Source organism: Bombus bifarius, unplaced genomic scaffold, assembly GCF_011952205.1.
Source record: "Bombus bifarius isolate JDL3187 unplaced genomic scaffold, Bbif_JDL3187 scf7180000008953_frag, whole genome shotgun sequence".
Lineage (NCBI taxonomy): Eukaryota > Metazoa > Arthropoda > Insecta > Hymenoptera > Apidae > Bombus > Bombus bifarius.
The window spans coordinates 1-13,782 of record NW_022884861.1 but is presented as its reverse complement, the minus strand read 5'-3'; the positions used below and the strand labels follow the sequence as shown (position 1 = coordinate 13,782).

Here is a 13,782-nt window from a genome sequence, read left to right as displayed (position 1 = left end):
GTTTCTTTCAAGGTGAGTTAGATTAGTGTAAACGATCATGCATTGGAGGCATGATATAGCGGGTTGTAGGTCCGCTAGGTTTATATCACACATACGACAGTATGATATTCGTGTTCTTGCAGATACTCCGCATATGAAATGAGTGGGTGGGTCGTCACATAGGTCCTGGTGGTCTGGATCTAAGTTATCGAAACAGTCTTGACAAAGATGACCGTTATCTAAATGGTAGACAGAACGTATCAACCGAACACAGAGGCAAGACTGAACATCCTCCGTCGCTTCCAGATCGAATGCGGGTACGGGCCCGTCTGAGTCCTCTATGTTAGGGTTGATGAACTCGCCACCTGTTCTGGACATACATATGAAAACAGTTATTATATATATTTTATAATTTTTTATAAGTTTTGTTCGGACCTATCCCTTTGTACAAATACTGTATCCCTGTATGTGGTATAATATATAATATGTTATGGTTATGTTAGTTGTTGTTTATTATATATATTTTCCTTATCTCTCTCTTTTTTTTCTTTTTTTTTTATTATTTCTTTTTTGTGTTCAGTACCTAGCATTGCTATTATAATGCTGTATTACATTGTATTGGCTATTATTTGTGTTGGGGTGCGTATGTGTGGGGTGCGTGCGACGAATTTTCAACATGGTCGCTTGCGTGTATCGTTTGTTTAATGTCAACAGTAGCGTGTTGTTGAAATAGTTAATTTGTTAATCATTATAGTTTATTTTGTAGTGTTTCTGTAATATTGTTTGTGTTTCATGATATTGTGTGTGTCAATACCGTGTGCTACCTTAATGCGATAGCATAGATTGTGTTGTTTTCGAATTTCGATAGTCATTGTTTTGATTATACGTGACTCGCATTTATATAAATCTTGTTTAATTTAGTTAATGTTTTTTTTCTTTTTTTTTTGTGTATTGTGTTACCAGATATTTTGTGTAACGTAACTTTATTCCTTTGCACCGAGTTCAGTCATGTTGTTAATATTTAGTTAGTCTATCTTGATTAATTTCTAACTTATTCCTGTGTTTATTAACCTTTCTTATTTTCCCTATTAATTTATTATTGCATGTACTTGCTATTTGCTATTATTTTGTGTATGATATGAGTTAGTTCCCTTATTAGTGATTAAAACCTACTTGTTAGATTAACATTGTCTGTAATTCTTCAGATTCTACTCTTCCGATGCTGCATCACTTACCTAGATCATTCCCACAACATCACCTGATTCTTCGATATGCCTTGGATACTTACTACGGTTGTCTTCAATCGTCTTATATCTGTGGCCATAAAGGTACTGTTTAGTTTATTTAGTTTAATATGTGTATAATGCATTGTGTGTGCGACCGCTATTGTGTATTACAAAATCCACTTCTACATGTTAGATATAATAATATAACAATACTACGTAGATTAATACATAATAAGATATCCTTTTACTTTCAATTAATCTATCTTAATTATTTTCTAACCACTTTCTACACTTATCAGCTATTTTATTTCTTCTTGTTAATCTGCGACATTCATGCATGTACACTTCCTTGTATGGTGATTAATTGTTCACGAGGTAAGTTGCACTTCCACTGTTTTAGTTATTCGTTGAACTAACACGTTTTACATTCAAACAGTAATCGGAGCATTTGTAATAAACTTCTTTTTCTTTTCAGGTTTCCGCCATCTGTGTTGTTCGACGAACAGTGCCATGCTTCCATAGTATTGTTATAACATTTAGTATTGTTGTATTTTGCATTAAGGCAGTTGAAGTTATTTTTCAGCTGGCTGTCGTACATGGTGTTTCGCAAACCGAGATCCATAACCTATTTTGCACGTAAACCTTCTCGTATGATGATTACTTGTTCACAAGGTAACTTTCACTTTCAATTTTAATTCAACTTTTAATTTTTATTGAATCAACACGTTGTATATTCAAACAATAATTGGAGTACACCTGATAATTTTCCTTTTTTTTCTTTTAGGTTTTCGCTATCTGTATTATTCGACGAACAATGTCACACTTCCTTTTGATTTATCCATAATATAGTTATAACACTTAGTAACCTTGTATTTTGTACTGAGACAATTGAGACTAATTTATTCACTTATTTTAGGTAGCTGTCATACATTATGTTCCGCGAACAACGATCCATAACCTATACTTACACGTACACTTTCTTGTTTGTTGATCACTTGTTCGCAAGGTAACTTTCACTTTCACTCTTTTAATTATTTATTGAATCAACACGTTTTATATTCAAACAATAATTAGAGTACATATAATAATTTTTCCTTTTCTCTTTTAGGTGTTCGATATCTGTATTATTCGACGAACAGCACTACAACATACACTACTGCACTACGTTGCCCACTGAAATCACTTTATTCATTGCTTATTTCGGTTATGCGCTAGTTTTAGCTTGTTTAAGTGCACTGTTCGCGGAATCCCTTTTACTTCAATCTTGACGTTCTGGTTCTGCAAGATTTCTAGCACCTTGTATGGTCCAGTATATTGATCGGAGAATTTTCCTTTACTAGGTTCTTTTAGTAGATATATCGAATCTCCTGTTTTAAAATCTTGAGGGTTAATTCGTCGATCGTTAGTCTTAGTTTGGATTTTATCAAATTTTCTCTTGCCATTCGTTGTACAGTGTTAATTTTATTGAACAGATCTTCGAGATATTCTGCGCATGTTGGTTCCGTGTTCTCTTCGATTGTTACTTCACCAATAGGTTCTCTGGCTAGATGTCCGAAACTAATTTGTGCGGGGAGAATTTCGTTCGTTTCCTTCATTTTAGTTTTTATTTTACGCCAAGACACAGGTTTACTGACATTGATCCAATTATCCAATTGCTTGCTAATAGCATTTAAGATACAAATTTTTGAGAGTGCCGCAGCCATATTAACCCAAAAATATTTTGTATATAGTATAGTGTGATACCATCCATATTTTCCTGGGGGAATCATAAGATCAGCACTACTTACTATGTTACCTACGTCAAATATTAGATGTAGTAACCAATAAAGTATTTTTAATCCAATTATAATCCAATGGCTAGCATATTTATTCAAGTTTTTATATATATCTTCGACTGGTGATTCCCTGTTTTCTCCCTTTTGATATCTTTGAGCTCGTTGAACTTGCGTTTCTTCAGCTTGAAAATGTTTAGAATCCTTTTCCTTAGTTACCCTTGTTTCTTCTTCATTTATTTTATTCGCAGCACCTTTATTTTTCTCTACCTTTTCAGGATGAATAGTTTTACTGGAAGTGCTTATTATAATTAAATTATTATTTATTTGTATGGAACGTTTAGGAATATTTTTGGTAGATTTGGAATTATTCTTTGAATTTTTATTACAAACCTTTTTGCTTATAGATTCTGTTTTGGATTTAGGGATAGCTATATTTTTATTTTCTATAGTGTGATCTTCCTTGCAATTTAATGATTTGGCTTTGAGTTCGATAAAGTTTCCTTCTGATGGTTTTATAGAAGTTTTTGAGAGAGATGCACTCACTATCTCTTTTCCTATTATGGTTGAAACATTCACGAAATTCGTGGAGTCTTGCTTTTGTATCTTTGCCAAGTTGAACGTGGAGAGGCGATTTGCACTTCCCAGCGGGTCCAATATCTCTGTGAAGTTAGGCAGTGGATAAGCATTGCCTGTCGTCTCGTCGTTCAATTTCCTAGTTTCTGCTTTGTCTGAAAGTTCTTTGGCACTAATATTATTTATCTTGTTTGGTAACTCAGAAAATTTCTCACTCATGATCCTGTCTATGGCACCGTGCGTCCTTTTATTATTTAACGTGACATTATCCCTTATCACAGCAACAGAATGGTGTTTGCATTGAAAAGTTGATTGGTTGAAATGATCAGCATCTCTCTTTTGATTTAGATCTCTATCGAGGTATTTATTTATGCGTTTTTCTTCCCAAGTTATTGCTCTTGTTTCTTTCCTGACATTTTCTTCTATTCCCGGGTTGTTTAGATGTTTCTGCGACGGCGGTACAAATCTCCAGTCCTGGCGGATGTTTACAGTATAGATACTATTGTATGGTGGATGAGCGTTGTTTTGGTTATAATTATCCGAAGGTGTCGGACGTTGGTATCGAATTCTATTGTTCACTTGTTTTAATTCTCGTGTTGCTTTCACGGCTTAGCGGTACGCATCGTCCAAGGATTGGTATCCTGCTATCTTTACTCGTAAATACACCTCGTTTGGGAGCCCCTTAACGAAAGCTTCCCTCGTGTCTCGATCTATCCTATCTTGAAATACGGTGCCGTACTCGTACCTTTCCCCGTTCATTATCGCCAGCCTGAGATCTTTGACGCGTTCTATGTAGTCCAAAATATCTTCTCCCGGTCGTTGAAATATTGTAGCTAATTCCCCTTTATATTCGTTAACCGTTTTTCCCGGACCGAACATATCTTTTAATTTATTCCCGAAATCGTTTAAACTTATTACTTCTGTGTCTTCTACGGCGAGAAACGCGTGTCCGCGAAGCTTATTCGTTAATAATTTTACTAACTGAGATTCTTGATGCCTAGGAACCATGTTTCGTGCACGCTCGCATGCTCTTAAAAATCGAAATACCGAGGGTCGATGTCCGTCGAACACTGGTACTGTCTCTATTGCATCTTTTAACTTAATTGATTGGGGATTAACTTCTATCGGTATTGTCGCTTGGGAAATTATCGGCGATGATACGGGTGTCTTGATTTCCTTTTTTATTTTCAGTGAACGCACATCGTCTTGTAATTTATTCATTGTTGTACTCATGTCGCGAAAATTCGCATCCCATGCTTTAAGTTTTTCCGATAACATCAAGATCATGCCTTTGTCCAACGATTCTAATTTAGTCGACATTATTTCTTAGGTATATATTTTATCGATAATCGTGACAACTTTAATCCCTTGTGGAGCGAATCGAACCGTTTAAACCAACTTTAATCCTCCGTAGAGCGTATCCCACCGCTGCCACCAAAAATTTATTACTTTACTCTGTTACGTATCTATTTGTTTAAATCGATCAAATCTAAAGTTAAATTTTACTGAAAAATTTTTTTTTTATAGTTTGAGTTTTGAATTTAATCGGAAGGGAAATAAATTGAAATGATATTATTGTGTATTTAATACTGATTTAGATTTCTAATTAATACGGTAGTTGCTGCCACCAGAAATAGTCTAAGGACTATTTCAAAATATTTTATTTTTATTATTTTCTTTTACGCTTAATGGGTAGCGTTAACTGACGCTTAATGCAACTGGTAAACGAATTCCACTTTTCGGCTAACCTGCTATGCGCAGGGATACTAGCACGGGAGAGGATTAAAGCTGGGTAGAATAAATATTTTTCCTCGTTGAACGGATTTTTATTTGAATGTAAAATGGCTTAGGTTATTATATATATATTTTATTAGCTAGATAATATATATTTTAGCGTTGCTGGATTGGATAGGAATGTGAGATTTTTCGTTGTTTTATATAAATTTATTTTTACGTTTGACTTCTTCTTCTCTTTTAATTTCGCTGTAGTAGTTTGCCGTTAGGACCGAAACTCAATTCATTTACTACGATGGATTTTGTCACCATGATTTTCTTGCCTTTTGAGTTTAATAATCGGGGATGATTCTAACGATCCTCTCTGTGTGGGACTCGTGTGATTTCGCAAGCCTTGCCCAAAGACGGGTAATATTTTACCAACAGTGGGAGGAGGAATGCGAAGATCGATGGGTGTTTTCGATAAGCGAAAACACCGTTTGCACAAGCCAACACAGCGAACGATCCTTTGGTTAAATTCTCGAAGGGAAATTGTTCTGTTATATCTCTCTTACAATCGCATGCAATGATGGCAAGAATATCAGTTAATAGCAATGCCGGTATTGTTCTTAATTTTCGATTGACCCCGACGATGTATTTAATAGTCCTTTCTGTGCGGGACTTGTGTGATTTCGCAAGCCTTGCCCAAAGGCGGGTAATATTTTACCAACAATGGGAGGAGGAATGCGAAGATCAGTGGATGTTTCAGTAGTTGAAAACACCGTTCGCACAAGCCGACACAGCGGACAACTCTTTTGTTAAAAGTTTAAACAATGATTCTATCTTCAAAACCGTTCACGAAAATAAAACGAAATCGATGATAGGAAGTTCTAATTCAATTCTCGAGGGCAACGAGATTACCAGAGAAGAAGGAAATTTTCAAAATTAATTTTCTTACCTTGAGGAGTAGGTGCTGTCTGGTGCCATTGCCTCAGCCGCTCCGGTGGTCGTCGAAGTTTTGTTGGGTTTATTATTTGAACTCGAATATAGTTTACTATCAACTCTTACTTTATTTATCTATTTTAATACAGACTGAGCAATTCACTTAGCTGGATTAATACCGCAATTACAATGCGCGTTTGTGTTTAAACGATGAAATGAGGACTTCAAAGATAAAATTTTCTTTTTACTTAGTCGCGACTCTCTTTTCTTGACCGAAAAAATTAAGACCCCGAAACGCAAAATACTATACAAAATTTCTAAACGCAGTGACGAGCGCAATAACGAACGTAGTAATAAATTAATAATGGGCCGTAATAACAAACGATCACAAGAATTATGAACAAACTAATGAGCGAAGAATAATGAGCCGTAAGGAATGAACACTATAAAAAATGAACGAACGCAAATTATAAGAAGAATGGACACTATAATAATGAACAAAGAATAATGAACCGTAATAAGAATGTTCACCAGAATAATAATGAGCGCTGCGCTATGTTGCTACGCTTATTTATAATGCCATCCCCCACGGGGTGGTGGTCCACTGGGGGTACGCTTCCGTGGGAATCGGGATGTTGCAGTTTGGGCTTCTTGGAATCGTACGTGACAAAATGCAAATTCCATATTTCGACTTAGTTTTTATCAGTCCTGTGTTCCGCTGAGCTAGCGTCTAGGAGATTTGAAGCATTCCACGCTGATCTAGTCCTTTCCACGAGAAACTTCCACGTGCTGTACCGTGGGAATTACCGGTGTTCTTCGGCGCGTGGAAGGGCTGGTGGCTGCAGCATCATTATCATTTCAATGTTTACTGGGTAAACACACGCAACTCCGCTGCTCTCCCATAACAAGGACCTCCTCCTTCGAGTTGTTTTGCGTAAGTTTGGATGTTTGCATATTAAGGTTGTTTTTGTGATTTTGATTGTTTTTTCCTTTTTTGCTATTTCCCTAGGCTTCGGTGATCGACGTTCGAACAATGTTTGCGGAGTCGTTTCCATCAGAGGTTCCTTTCCAGACTTCCCTGGTACGTATTTAGTCTTGTTCTTAGTCCGCTTGATTCGTCCTGTTTCGTTTTATTTAAAATATACCGTGTTGTTCTCAGCCCAAGCGAAAGAGGGATTCCGAAGAACCCTTGGGCGACTCGGGAGGACCAATCAAACGCATGCGGCCCTGTGATAAACCACGAGTATCAGAGTGGTTGGAGGAACTATTCAACATTGGTGCCGAGGCCGTGTCGAAATTGGGCTTTGACGATTTGGTTACTTTCGACGAGAATTTCTTCGATGCAGAGACCGTCGTATTGGAGAGGGAACCCCCTCTGGTTGAAATCGTTGATACCGATCGTTGCGTGAAAGTTCGTTTTGCGAATGAAATTCCCGAAGAGGTTTTGGAGGCACATCTTCGTCACCATGCTTCTGGGAGAAAGGGAATTTCCCCTGTTGTGCGCTATTGGTGTAGGCGTGAGTTCAGCGAACTTCATCCCGGAGCTCCTTGCTTCGATTTTGATTTAGTGTAGCTGCTTCAATTTCGTTGGTTCGCTGTTTGATGTTCCTTATTATTATTAATTTTTTGATGTATTTTGTTTTGTGTTCAATATATATATATATATATATATATATATATATATATATTTTGAATGTGATAGTGTTAGGTTATCTATTTTACGTTTGTTATTTTTTTCAATTTTATATTTCCCCCCTTTTAATTAATTATATATATATATATTTTTTTTACATTTGTAGTTGCGCATAGAATTTATTAAAGAAAAGTGTTAACAATGTGTTTTCATGATTTGTTTCTCGCGCCTGACTTTCATTAATCCCTAATATTCCTGTCGCCATGACGCGTGTAAATCCAACATGGCTGCTCATAAATGTCATCAGTAAAGTTTTTAGTGACGGGTCTTTAGTTTTGTTTGATATCGAAGTAATTTTTCGTCTGTCGCTCGTTTTTCCTTATTCTACCGCAATTAGAACATTTATTTATTAATATTGTTTTAAAGTGACAATAGTATAATATGTATATATATATATATATGTTTATGTTGTGTGTCACTTCAATATGGCTAATGTTTTGTAATTCTTCGATTGCGTTATTTATTGTTTTGAGTAGTTTATTTTATAGAGTATTCGATATATATATATATATATATATATATATATATATATATATATATATATATACGTATTCATATGCATATTTCTCTTGGCAGTGTAGTATTCATACGAAATGAAATGTCAATTATTTATTTATCCTTTACCGGAATGTAGGCTAGTTTTAAGTATGTATCTTAGATTATCGGTTTGATAGAATTCGCACACATATATATATTTCTGACAATGTAACCTTCATTTCTTTAATAATACAATATTGTATGTTTTATGTATTCGTTAAACTATTAGTTTTTGACTTCATGTATACTTATATTTCATAAATTGATAATATTGTATTTATTGCATAGTATTGGAAGCACTGTCTCTAATATTTACTAGGTTATTACATGTTCGGCATATATGTTTATACTTATATGTAACTCTCCAAATTGATTGATTGAAATATATTATATATATATATATTCCTGGCGTTTCAATTATTTTCCCCTTTTGTAGTTATTCTTATTTCCTGGTTTATTTAGAATTGTGTGTATATGTATTTTGTTTATTGGTTGGATCCGTTAATCGCCCTCGTTTTGTTAATCCTTCCTTTCGTTTCGTAGTGCCGTGTGTTCGTTTGTGCATTCAAATCCTTATTCGCGTGTTTTGTATAGAATGGTTTTCTTGTTCTTGTTACGGCGCGTGCGGAGCGCGGGACGTGACACCCCCGCCCTTGGAGTTCAAATTTCCAAAGGAAATTTGACTGATGGTGTCTCTGAGTTCGCTCAAGGCGGAGGTAGATGGCGTTGGTTGTTAAGTGACTACCGGTGTTATCGATATCCCTTGAGGTTGTGCTGTTTGATCATCGATATTTCGTTTTCTTTTGAGGTATAGTAGCAGGTGGGTAACTGAGCCGCATATTGCTCCTAATAGGGCGATTCCACATCCGTAAGTTTCACGTAACTGGTATCCGTGTATGGCTATATCTATTATCGTCTTGATTAGTTTAAATATTACAAGTATTCCAAATATTGCTGCACTGACAGTTACAAATTCCATAAAACCAATCCATAAGCTTGATACGGTATTTTTTGCTATTGTCGTTAATGTGTTTTCGTCCATCATTCCCAGGATGTTTACTGTTCCAGGGACGATTGTTTTTCCTGTTGCTCCTCTGGCCAATGTGTTCAAAACTGCAGATTTTTCTGCCGGGAACATGACGTGGTCCCGTAGTGCATCGAGGTCTTTTTGGGTATATATTCCGCTCGTGGCCAACGACGATGGTGCTGAATATTGCCACGTTTGGCGTACGTCCGGGCGGAGTTCCTGTGGTGCAATTGTTTCCATGGGTTTTGGTACGAATTTGTGCCAGAGTCCGTCGATATTGTATAGCGTAGGTAGTACCGCGCTACATTCTCTGTGGTTTCCGTGTTGCGTTAGGATGTGTGTTTTTGGCGTTAAAAATGCGGTGCGATTCCCTTGCCAAACGGGTAGCTCCGAGTAGCATTCTGTTGTATGTCGTACTTTTACTTGTACCGGAATGCATTTGACTATGTGGACTGCTTCTCCTGCGATCAGGGCCATGTGTCCTGGGGTTTTGGATATGGTATATGCAAATTCATCGGGCAGTAAGATTGCTAAGCTTAAAGCATTTTCTATTAGTTTCTTCTGTGTGGTACATCTTTGTGTCAGTATATCATGGTACAATGTTGTCATTTGTCGTTTAATATGTTTCTCTACGTAAATGAATTTTGAGTTGACGTATGCGAATATGTCCAAGTTTTCGACTGCTGTCTTGCTTTTGGAGATAAACGTATTTTCTCTTGTTGTTTCAACTATTTGGGGTGTTCGGTGGATAGTAGGGTATATCCACACAGTGGCTGTTCTCCGGTTTTAGTCAGTGCAAATGTTACTTCTTGCGTTGTTAGTGCGTAAACTGGTTGTGCTGATTCTCTGTTGGTTTTTATTTCCTGGATCTTTGTAGCAATTCCTTCATATAGCACATCGTACTGATCAAATTTGCATGGTGAGGGTGGTTGTGGTTGCCAATAAGTGTATCCGTCTTCAGCGTCTAGACAGTTTCCTTCGCTAAAGGTACATACTGTTCCTGATTTCAGTAGAATTTTGTTCGCCTCGATCCGTACTGGCACAACTGCTGATTTTAAACTTATCCTTACTGTTGCTTGTACGACGACCTTTTCCCAGCTCCCGTATGGGTCTACATACTGTGTTCCCTGGCAGCTGTCGTCGTCTGTTAGCTTGCCGGCTAGGACAAGCGACCTTGTTTCTGTTGCATTATCTTTTAGGCCAACTATAAGGTTTTGTGGTCCGAGTGAAAACGTGCCGTCTTGGTGCATCCTTGCACATTGTTGGTCGGTTGTTTCATGGAGGTATTCGGCGAATCCGTTATGCACTGCCGACGTGTGAGAGTGCATGCCACAGTAATATACAATTCGAGTTATTTGCACCTTGCATTGCCTTACGTTGGTAAATTCAAATTCTGAGAGTTGAAGTAGTTGTATATAAATATCTTGGGTTTCAGTCATTGTAGGCTGTATGCTGCAGTCCCCGATGGAGTTTAGAGAGATAGTGGTAACGTTGAGGTGGTTGCCATTGCAGTCATATCCTACCAGGCCGTATGCTATTTTGATGAGGGTAAGTACGATGACCAGGCGATTCATCTTCCTATTAACAATTTATTAAATTGTTTCTTACTCTCGAGTTTATTAGAAATAAGAATAATCTTTTATTATTATTAATATATATAAAAAAAAATTTATATTTATGTTTTTTTTTTTTTTTTGTTAAAACTTATTATCGGTGAAAATAAATACCATGAATGTTACCTGGGTTATAATTATATACGTATATGCATACGTATTGGTAAGTAATATAGATGAGATTTGTTTTATCGTTATAAATATATAAGTATATATTATCTATAGGAATAGATATTACAATTATAGCTTGTCTTTGAATATATATATATGTGCGTGTAATGGTAAATATGACGACTTATTTTACGAGTCACTCGGATTATCAATGGAAGTGAGTGTCATAGATATCGCCTACTTTATAACATGCGTGCATATATATATTGGTAAACATAAGTGAAAATTATATGCATAATTATAAATGTCGTTTGTTTAGGTGGATAGCATCAGTATTTGGTCTTGTGCGTAGCATACAAGTACTTTATAGTTCTACGGCGCGGATTGCTATTCCTTGAACTAAAAAGTTTCTTTCAAGGTGAGTTAGATTAGTGTAAACGATCATGCATTGGAGGCATGATATAGCGGGTTGTAGGTCCGCTAGGTTTATATCACACATACGACAGTATGATATTCGTGTTCTTGCAGATACTCCGCATATGAAATGAGTGGGTGGGTCGTCACATAGGTCCTGGTGGTCTGGATCTAAGTTATCGAAACAGTCTTGACAAAGATGACCGTTATCTAAATGGTAGACAGAACGTATCAACCGAACACAGAGGCAAGACTGAACATCCTCCGTCGCTTCCAGATCGAATGCGGGTACGGGCCCGTCTGAGTCCTCTATGTTAGGGTTGATGAACTCGCCACCTGTTCTGGACATACATATGAAAACAGTTATTATATATATTTTATAATTTTTTATAAGTTTTGTTCGGACCTATCCCTTTGTACAAATACTGTATCCCTGTATGTGGTATAATATATAATATGTTATGGTTATGTTAGTTGTTGTTTATTATATATATTTTCCTTATCTCTCTCTTTTTTTTCTTTTTTTTTTATTATTTCTTTTTTGTGTTCAGTACCTAGCATTGCTATTATAATGCTGTATTACATTGTATTGGCTATTATTTGTGTTGGGGTGCGTATGTGTGGGGTGCGTGCGACGAATTTTCAACATGGTCGCTTGCGTGTATCGTTTGTTTAATGTCAACAGTAGCGTGTTGTTGAAATAGTTAATTTGTTAATCATTATAGTTTATTTTGTAGTGTTTCTGTAATATTGTTTGTGTTTCATGATATTGTGTGTGTCAATACCGTGTGCTACCTTAATGCGATAGCATAGATTGTGTTGTTTTCGAATTTCGATAGTCATTGTTTTGATTATACGTGACTCGCATTTATATAAATCTTGTTTAATTTAGTTAATGTTTTTTTTCTTTTTTTTTTGTGTATTGTGTTACCAGATATTTTGTGTAACGTAACTTTATTCCTTTGCACCGAGTTCAGTCATGTTGTTAATATTTAGTTAGTCTATCTTGATTAATTTCTAACTTATTCCTGTGTTTATTAACCTTTCTTATTTTCCCTATTAATTTATTATTGCATGTACTTGCTATTTGCTATTATTTTGTGTATGATATGAGTTAGTTCCCTTATTAGTGATTAAAACCTACTTGTTAGATTAACATTGTCTGTAATTCTTCAGATTCTACTCTTCCGATGCTGCATCACTTACCTAGATCATTCCCACAACATCACCTGATTCTTCGATATGCCTTGGATACTTACTACGGTTGTCTTCAATCGTCTTATATCTGTGGCCATAAAGGTACTGTTTAGTTTATTTAGTTTAATATGTGTATAATGCATTGTGTGTGCGACCGCTATTGTGTATTACAAAATCCACTTCTACATGTTAGATATAATAATATAACAATACTACGTAGATTAATACATAATAAGATATCCTTTTACTTTCAATTAATCTATCTTAATTATTTTCTAACCACTTTCTACACTTATCAGCTATTTTATTTCTTCTTGTTAATCTGCGACATTCATGCATGTACACTTCCTTGTATGGTGATTAATTGTTCACGAGGTAAGTTGCACTTCCACTGTTTTAGTTATTCGTTGAACTAACACGTTTTACATTCAAACAGTAATCGGAGCATTTGTAATAAACTTCTTTTTCTTTTCAGGTTTCCGCCATCTGTGTTGTTCGACGAACAGTGCCATGCTTCCATAGTATTGTTATAACATTTAGTATTGTTGTATTTTGCATTAAGGCAGTTGAAGTTATTTTTCAGCTGGCTGTCGTACATGGTGTTTCGCAAACCGAGATCCATAACCTATTTTGCACGTAAACCTTCTCGTATGATGATTACTTGTTCACAAGGTAACTTTCACTTTCAATTTTAATTCAACTTTTAATTTTTATTGAATCAACACGTTGTATATTCAAACAATAATTGGAGTACACCTGATAATTTTCCTTTTTTTTCTTTTAGGTTTTCGCTATCTGTATTATTCGACGAACAATGTCACACTTCCTTTTGATTTATCCATAATATAGTTATAACACTTAGTAACCTTGTATTTTGTACTGAGACAATTGAGACTAATTTATTCACTTATTTTAGGTAGCTGTCATACATTATGTTCCGCGAACAACGATCCATAACCTATACTTACACGTACACTTTCTT

General features: G+C 35.8%; 1 protein-coding gene and 1 long non-coding RNA gene across 2 annotated transcripts; both read left to right on the top strand.

Moving 5' to 3' along the window:
• Positions 1 to 6,804: 6,804 nt before the first annotated feature.
• Positions 6,805 to 11,595, top strand: LOC117213392. The gene is made up of 5 exons (XM_033458742.1): positions 6,805 to 7,142; positions 7,218 to 7,289; positions 7,368 to 7,725; positions 10,901 to 11,013; positions 11,509 to 11,595. Exons 2-5 carry the CDS (start codon positions 7,242 to 7,244, stop codon positions 11,539 to 11,541), a joined length of 552 nt encoding a protein of 183 aa, XP_033314633.1. The 5' UTR covers positions 6,805 to 7,142; positions 7,218 to 7,241; the 3' UTR covers positions 11,542 to 11,595.
• Positions 11,596 to 12,157: 562 nt separating this feature from the next.
• On the top strand, positions 12,158 to 13,300 carry LOC117213393. Its single transcript, XR_004488646.1, has 3 exons — positions 12,158 to 12,306; positions 12,780 to 12,902; positions 13,276 to 13,300. It is a non-coding gene; the product is annotated as an uncharacterized LOC117213393 (long non-coding RNA).
• Positions 13,301 to 13,782: the final 482 nt, after the last annotated feature.